The sequence below is a fragment of the Nanorana parkeri genome, unplaced genomic scaffold (genome assembly GCF_000935625.1).
Source record: "Nanorana parkeri isolate BGI_ZX_2015 unplaced genomic scaffold, ASM93562v1 scaffold1019, whole genome shotgun sequence".
Lineage (NCBI taxonomy): Eukaryota > Metazoa > Chordata > Amphibia > Anura > Dicroglossidae > Nanorana > Nanorana parkeri.
This window is the reverse complement of record NW_017307287.1, coordinates 388,512-397,770: the sequence shown is the minus strand read 5'-3', so window position 1 is coordinate 397,770 and position 9,259 is coordinate 388,512. Positions and strand designations below refer to the sequence as shown.

The 9,259-nt window shown below is 36.3% G+C and overlaps 1 protein-coding gene across 1 annotated transcript in view; it reads left to right on the top strand.

Annotated features, from left to right (window-relative positions):
- The window catches only part of CSMD3 (CUB and Sushi multiple domains 3), a 576,345-nt gene that overhangs the window by 195,881 nt on the left and 371,205 nt on the right, over positions 1-9,259 (top strand). Inside the window, exons 19-22 of the mRNA XM_018567203.1 lie at positions 263-432; positions 5,132-5,288; positions 7,347-7,538; positions 7,718-7,844. Of these exons, the coding sequence (XP_018422705.1) occupies positions 263-432; positions 5,132-5,288; positions 7,347-7,538; positions 7,718-7,844 (646 nt within the window). The remainder of the gene's footprint in view (positions 1-262; positions 433-5,131; positions 5,289-7,346; positions 7,539-7,717; positions 7,845-9,259) is intronic.

The window sequence follows — 9,259 nt, the reverse complement described above, 5'->3', positions numbered from 1 at the left end:
CTGAACATTTAGCAATACAGTATAGTCATTAACCACATGCCATCCAAAGCATGTCTTTCATACCACTACAGGGATTTGTACATCCCCATAAGTAGACAATTGTGTTTCCACTAAGAATGTTAAAACCACCAGTTTAAAGGGATCAGGTTAGTAATTATGTTAATGTGCTTAGTTATGTTTTACAGTTTCACTGGGGAAAGCAGTTATAAAGCACAGCACTGCCTATTGAAATGTCTTCTCTCACTTTGTACTTTATCTGCAGCTGAATGTGGAGCATCTGCAACAAATAATGAAGGAATTCTGCTGTCTCCGAATTACCCACTGAACTATGAAAATAATCATGAATGTATTTACAGCATTCAAGTACAAGCAGGGAAAGGAATCAATATCTCAGCCAGAACATTTCACTTAGCACAAGGGGATGTTCTTAAAGTAGGTTATTCGGATAAAAAGTATGCATTTGTGCTTTAAATATGTTTATTTTCAGTTCATGTTCAATTATTTAAGATTTAATTTTTTTAGGTTTATGTTTGAAAATATTTAATTAAATGGGAGATAATTCCAAGATTATTTTTACCAAATTCTATTTATTCGAAATGCTTTCTTGTAAGCTTAGATTACAGCTATATAGATGGATAGATAATTGTCTCCATGGAGATGAGATATTTGCCTGTCCACTGTTAAAATGTTAGTCAGCAATGCTTATCATGTGACGAATTTGAGGGAATACTATGCGGTGCATTGTCAAAGCACATTGTCACCATGTTGATGAGAACAAGGGCCTCTTTACCACAGTAGTTGTGGGGGTCTGTCAGTTGTGGGGGTCTGTCAGCAGGAAGCTAATTGGAATAGCTAATTGGAATCTGGAATCCCCCTTTAAAAATAAAGGGGGCCCCAGATGCCTTCCCCCCATGTGTTTGAGTAGGGGGTACTATGTACCCTTACTAATTCATAAAAATAGTGACAGACATACATGTGACCAGTCTTTTATTAAAAATAAAAAAAATAGATTATTATTTTTAATTATTTGGACAATTAATCAGAGATGGTTAAGGCATATATCCCGGCTGGGTCACTATCTGCAAGGAGTTTGCATGTTCTACCTGTGCTTGCGTGGGTTTCCTCCGGGTACTCTGGTTTCCTCCCACACTCTAAAGACATGCTGGTAGGTTAATTGGCTCCTCTCTAAGTTGGCCCTCTATGTATACCTGTGAGATAAGGTACCTTAGATTGTAAGCTCCTTGAGGGTAGGGACTGATGTGAATGTGCAACTATGTAAAGTGCTGCGTAAATTGTTGGCGCTATATAAATACCTGTAATAAATAAATAAAATGAATATAAATTAGTGGGGGCGGGGGATTCATTTGGTGGAACTTTACCCTTCAGGTTATAATCACACTAATATGTGGAAAGTCATGTTTTAAAACTGGCTATCCATCAATTTATATTGGCGCTCCTAACCCATGAGGATCATAGTGAAATTCTTGATGTTGTTTTTTATTAAAAATATATAAGTACCATAACCAGCTTCTAGAAGTTCCTAAAGGACCATGTATTTCCCTGACTTTTCTCTAAAGAACATTTGTTTGTACTATGTTTATTTTAAGAGTGCAGGTTATTTTGGTACTGATCTAGAATAGAATATATGTAAGTTTGCAGCCAACATCTAAATTTACTGCATTACTTAAGTTATTGTCCCTATTGTTCCTAAAATGAACATGTTCTGAAAATTCTAGTTGCTTGGATTTTAAGCTGGCCCAGTGATCTTCAATGCTTTCTGTGTCACCTATCCAGAACAAGTATATATATTATAATAACCGTGCTGTCTTGTGCCAGCACTGAAGTCAGAGATTGCCAGGCAACTAGCATTTTTCAGTAGGGAGTCAAAATAGCAGCCCACAGCAAGCTGGATAAGGGTAAACCGTGTATATGATTTCATCAATAGAAATCAGATAAGGTTTGATGTGGTTCAGTTTGGTCCTAGTAAATTTTAAATTTAAGCAAAGCAGACTACAAATGTATACTTTAAATTTCCATTCAATAATAAATTCATTGTCTCTACCTTTCCAAATATGGTAAATTTATTGGGAAAATCACCCAGAGTTTAAAACTAAAATACTGTTTGATACAACACAAAAGAACCTGCTAAATGCAGTATTTCAGTCTATATCACACACTTATTTGGAGGCGTTATAGAATACACCTTAGAATGCCCCTAAATGTGGTTTTTCATAATTAAACAGACTTTAGGGAATTGTCTTCTGGTCATCCATAGCATATTTCAGTGGTGTTAAGCAGATATTAAATGTCATTCTGGACCTATACTGTGTAATTAATTTCCTGGATGATGGATAAGAAACCAAGGTTCTCCACTGAATAATTCTCAGTATGGCTTAGTTAAAATGCTTTCACAAAACACTGTGCTGCTTGACTAGTTTTTCAAGAACAGTTGTCTTCTGCTTCGTCCCCATTTCAAGTTCATTTCAAAAGTAATTTATCTTGCATTTCCTCCCATTGTTCTCCTGTCATACTCCCAGGCAAACTGATCATTTGCATTTATTTAAAATGTTAAGACTTTATTTACAAATTACATTTTAAATGTGCACCAAATATTATTTTACATGGTGTTTTATCAAGTAAACACATTTAGTAATGCATTGTAGGCACTTGTTTTGCTACTAAAAGTAAAAAGTGGTTAAACTCCCTCCAAATGCATATTTATAATTATTAGATATGTGCAATTAGTTTTTTTTACAATACAGTATTTGGAGAAATGTACTTTATTCAGAGATTCGGATATATCCAAATCTCAAAATAACAACAGTAATGAATTTCACCTTACCGGAAAGAAATTATAACAAACTTTGGAGTCATTTGTTTAATTCGGACGTTGAGATTCCTTTTTTGAATGTGGTTGGAAACAATCATATTATCCGAATCTTCGCATCATCCGAATCGGAATCCCCAACCGAATTGAATTTCAGACAACTTGTCTACTATCTATTAAAAGCCAGTCTTCCGAAATAACAAATTTTACTAATAAAGAAAAAGCTTCCGTCCAAAATTACGAATTGATTTGGCATACCAAATAAATAATTTTGCAGAAATAACCATTCATTAAAAAAATAATCATTCTGACATAACAAATATGAAAAAACACAATTATTTGCTTGTAAAATAGAAATGAAACAAAACACTTGTTTGCCGACACACATGCCTAATAATTATAGCTGAACTTTGTATTTAACATAGACAACATCAAAGTGTTAGACCCCAAACCTCAACCCCTCAGCCAAGAATAATCTAGCTCAACCCTGTCACAAAATTGAGACCCCTATATCAGCCTTTCTTTACCTTTTTAGCCTTAAGAAACCCTTGAAATTATTTCTAGGTGTCAGGAACCTCCCACTAAATATATTACAGTATATCTACAACTCACAGTACATTGGCATGATCAGTAAGTTGTAGAAAGTTTAAAGGAAAAAAATAAGGAAAATAAAGAATGTCCTATTTCTTGATTGTTTGACACCTGGGATGGATCATTTATGAACATGCCCCAATTCTATACAACAAAATTATATTAAGTAATAACACTTATGAAATTAAACAGATAATAATACTGGGCAGAAGATAAAAACAGGCAGTTAAAATTGTAGTGGCTCTCTACATCGGTGGTTAATAGGGAAATGTCCACACACATTGGTAGCCATGAAGACATGTCCCCCAACATTGGTGGTTGGTAAAAGTGGAATATTAAGTCACCACTGCTTGCTACTCAAGAAACTCTTCACAATCTATGGAGAAGCCACTGGGTTCAGAAGGCCTGTATGACATCAGTTTAAATCAACAGCTCTTTATTCCCTTAATATTGAAAACATGACAGTACAAAATGTAAATGTTCTCCAAGACATGTCAAGGTTTCATGGTCCAAGAAACCATGTCAAGGTTTCCAGCCTTCCAGCAGTACATACTTAAAACATCACAATGATCAAATTAGAGAACTTTTACATTTTTGTACTGCCATGCTTTTAATATAAAGGAAATAATTATAATTGATTAAAACTGATGTTGTGCAAGTTCACTGTGCAGAAATAGTGCAAGAGCCGGAGATGTGTCATTGGGTAGGAGATTGGTGCTCAAGGCATTTTGTCAAACGTGGTTGGTGCACACTTTTGTTATCATCAAAACCCAAGGCACAAATAGAGAGAAATTCAGCCGATGGGGATGATGAAGAAGGGATAAACATCTATCATGTTATGTTCTTATGTTTCTGTCACCAAGAAATTAAGTGTGCAGTTTCTCAAACAATAACACAGGCAGCAATAAATGTAGCCAAAAAAATTTACATTTCACTGATTGAACTGCTTAAGACAAATGCATCTACTCTTTTTTTTTCTTTTTACTAACTTAGAGGGTTTAGCTTCTTTTGTATATGTAGGGTAGTTTTGTATTTTTTAGTTGTATTGTTTGTTTATTTGAAGTCCATTGTACCCTTATAATCCCCTGATTTTCACTGAAATTTCCGGGCAATTACAACTGGATTTAATTCAATAAAGACAGACAGACTGTTCACTGTGCAATTAAATTTTTTGATTTTGCAAGGGAATGTTCCCTTAGTTTAGTGACTGTGGTAAAATTTCTCTTTGCAAAGAATGCCAAGTCACATGCAAGGAAAATAACAGTATTTTTGCTTGCACACGATTAGATGATGGAAGTCAGCAGTGCTTCACCTCTTCTCATTCAGTAAGCTCAGGGAAAATTGCCTTGCAAAGTGGACAGTCTGTTTGCCTTTAGCAAATCAACTCCAATTAGGGATGTTCAGATGCCAGTGTCGATACTTGCTATTTTCATGAGAACTACCAGGGTTTCAGCGGTTGCAGCTGGGACCTGACTCTGGCGCTCCACCACTACTGTCCTGATATCATTAGTCTGTATTAAAAGTATCTTTACTTGTCACTAACTCCAATGTATCCAGAATTAATAAATAATGAATGTGGGTCTTTGAATTTGCCTTAATGTCAAGCAATATTATATATATCAACCTTCTTCATTACTAAAGTATTTAAGTTATGTGTGTCATTCTTCATATAGAGTGATTTTACATTTTGGATGTGACTTTGTTTTTTTTTAGATATATGATGGGAAAGACAATACTGTTCACTTGATGGGAGCCTTTACAGCGTCATCTTTGAGAGGACTGACACTTAGCAGTACATCAAACCATTTGTGGCTGGAATTTAACTCAGACTCCGAAATAACTGATGAAGGTTTTCAATTAGTCTATACTAGTAAGTATGTAGCCAATTTACTAATTTACTATTTAAGATAAATAATAGACATGTGCATTCGGTTTTGGATAAACCTGCAAATCAACGAAATTCAGTTAATTTGGCGGTTCGGCCGAATCCAAAATAACACATTTATTATATGCCCAAATATACAAAACTATATTCGAGAATACATAAATTGGACTACAGAATGCGCGGCGGCCATATTGGCTGCTGTCGCATTCTGCGCATGCCCACTGCCATCTTGGTGGTGTAGTGTATGATTTCACGTGACGGTGACATCATACGTTGAATGAGCGGTGGCCACATTGTTCTACATATGCACGCCGCCATTTTGGAGTTTATTTTGATATACACCAATGTGGCAGCACCCAAATATACAGACACCACCATCTTAGTGTATACCAGGACACACTCCAATGCGCATACGCAGTTTATTGTGCGGTTTTGGATTTGAAGGCATTAAAATGTGTTTCCTTTGACGAGACAAATGAAAATGTTTTTAGTTTTCATTTGTTTCATCCAAAACAAATTTTTTTTCTATGCACATGCCTAATAAATAAGTAGTTGAAATGATAATTAAAATGTATATTCTTTCAAGTTACTCCACCCACATCTAACCTCCATTTTGAGAGGAGTTGCAATTTAGTTGAAGAAATTATGTAGTTTTAAATTTAACACAGCATTGCAAATTGAAATATCTGAATATGGATGAATATGGATGCATCAAAGGTGATTGTACATATTACCTGATACTTTCTCCTGCTTGTTAGGGGAATATTTTCACAATAAGATAAAAAGATCATGACAAGTGCTTCTTTTAGGGCTTGTTCACAACATTGGCCAGTGTGTTCCGGTGCGGTTAGATGCTGGAACGCACTGTATCACATACTAATCTCCCCCAGGGGGAGGGGCGTGGTGGTGCATTGAAGTCAATGGCACCACAGCCACGCCCCCCGCCCATAGTTCGATCGCCTGCACGAGCACGTGGCACATCAATGCCTGCATTCCAGTTCTGCGTGACCTGAAAAAATAGTGCATGCAGCATTGATGTGCCACGTGTTCTGGTGCGGGTAAATGCACTATGGATGGGGGCATAGCTGTGGTGCCATTGACTTCAACGCACCACCACGCCCCCCTCCCATCTCAGAATGCAGGGGGAGTTTAGTATGAGATACTGTGAGTTCCAGCAGCTAACTGAACGTCAGTGGTGTGAACAAACCCTTAAAGTCCTTTATAAGTGTTCCTGTTGGTACAAAATTAAAAGGAACTTCTGACTAACATCTGCATTTCTCATTTGTCTCCTTTTTATATGCTGAAAAACTCTGGAATTTAGCAACTTTTCAAAGCTCAATATCCCCTACTTGGGCGTATTATAATTCCTCAAGTTTGAGCAAGTTTTGAAAGAGCTATTCCAAATCAATCAATTTTATACAGGACGGTGCTGATTCACAGTTCTTTCAGAAAAACTTAACCACTGAATGTAACAGTGGATGTGCTATAGCAAATCTGAAACATATAGAATTCCCAGTGCATCTTGCATTTAAATTATTTAGTACACAAGTATGCCATATTGCCTTATTGCTCTAGTAGATGGATTTACATTAGAAAATTGCAAGCTCACTTGAACACTGGCAAAACAAACAGTACTGCTACAGTCCCAAACCCATGAAATAAAATGCAGATTAAGAGAAACCATCCATTAATGTACACCAATAAACATTTTCTATGGAACTATTCTGCCAACACCCTTTTCCAGGCTCTTCTAGGCATTCCAGCACTGGCAATTTTAGTTAGGACGTTCCTCCAACCAGACTTCAACCACAGCTTGCGCACACAGCCATCTGTGACCCAATGACTGCGGAGAGCCAATGTCATGGCTAACGTCCGAGGATTGTATGTAACTGTACCCACAAAAAAAAACAATTATAAAAAATAGCCACTTATGTATTCTTAAAATAACACTCTTTTAATTTAAAAAGGTAAAAATATGTATGTTTTTTGTGATAAAGAGAATATATTTCATCAACAGTTGTTTTTTCTTACTTATTTTTAAAGACTTTGAACTCTCCCACTGTGAAGACCCAGGTGTGCCACAATTCGGATACAAAATTAGTGACCAAGGACATTTTGCTGGCAGCACCATTATCTATGGATGCAATCCAGGTTACACCTTGCATGGAAGCAGCCTGCTGAAATGTATGACTGGAGAACGACGAGCCTGGGACTATCCTCTGCCATACTGCATTGGTAACATTTTTTTTTAACTATGGATTTTTTTACTATTTGCAATTGTGCATTTAATTTCCTTGATTTTATGAAATGTTGTGTTCACCAGCATGAACAAATATTGTGATGCTGTCTTACTGTTTTTATAATTGTAATGTAACTGTAATTCTTCTATACTTATTGGTATTGTTCCTAATTAGCTGAATGTGGAGGCCGTTTCAAAGGAGAATCTTCAGGCAGAATTTTATCACCAGGATACCCCTTTCCATATGATAATAATCTACGTTGTACGTGGATAATTGAAGTGGACCTGGGCAATATTGTAAGGTAAAGCAAATTATGCTTGAACTTATGGTACACTGCAATAAATATATTAGTAAACATTCATATTCTGCAAATTTTATGCTGATGTTGATGAATAATTTATATATTTATACCGTTCAGGAATGTAGACAGGAACAATGACACCAGGTATTTTCTCTTGCAATTGTGGGGAGCACTGCTAAACAATTTAGAGAATGAAAAAACGATCTGTTCTCTCCCCACTTTTGCACTCCTCTATGTTTTCCTCTTTGCCATCCTAATCCCTTAATCTTTCCTAAATAGGATCATCTCCTCTTTCCTCAATCCCCTGATCTCTTCTTCTCCTCCTCCTCCCCTCTCCTCTTTTGCTTCTTCCATCCTTTCCCCTCCATCTTATCACCCATTAATCGTATTCTCCCTTTTTTCCTCTCCTCTGCCTTCCTCTCTTCTTTCCTCTATACTGTCCTCATATCCTTTTTTCTCCCTCTCTTCCCATCTCCTTTCCCCCTCCATCTTATCCTTGTATCATCTCCCAATCCCCCCTTTGTGCCTCTATTCTCCTATCTCTTCTCTTAACCTCTCTTTTCTATTTCTTGTCTCCATCCCTTCTATAGTACAAAGTTAAACCAACAGATACTGAAAACAAGGCAGTAGATATTGTATACAAGACAGAGTAGTAGTGATAACTAACAAGAAAGAAAATATTAAGACCTTGCTTGTTATAGCTTTAATCCAATAAAAAGATCTTTCTTTCTTTCTTACTTACTTTCTTTCTTTCTTTCTTTCCTTCTTTCTTTTTTTCCGCCAATAATCATTATATATATTGCATCATTTTGAAGAGCAGTTCAATAATAAAACAAGAATACAAAGTCCTATCATAATTCCCCTGTAGCAAAAGTAATTTGGAATATCTGAATAATTATGTCTGTAATGTGTGGCTTATGGTTGTTCATTTGAACAAACAGTACTGAAAATTATGTGAAGCAGTAGAGGCAAATCCCACAACTAATCCATGTGGGACTATAGCTAATTAATCATGACAACTGACTCAAATCTGTTACGTTCTATGTATATTAGCAGTACTGAGTAAAGCATCCAGCTGAACTCATGGTAGTGGTAAAAGATGCCAAAGTGACACACAAGGGAACAAATACTACTCACACTGCAAATACAGTCACATTGGAAAACACCCCCATTATCTGGTGAATGTGGGATCCAACATGTGGTGTTACCATGGGGATGGCCCCATAATTTGGGAGGAAGTTTAATATCACTTTTTGTGCAAATGTCCGTTACTGCTTATAGCTCAAATGTAAGTAATCAAAAGCAGCTAGTACAGACCCACCCTAAAGTGGAACTTAAAATACTGATCACAACTACCTCATTGGTATAAATGCTGCATCTCTAAACCTTCATATACCCTTTTTTACTGTGTATAT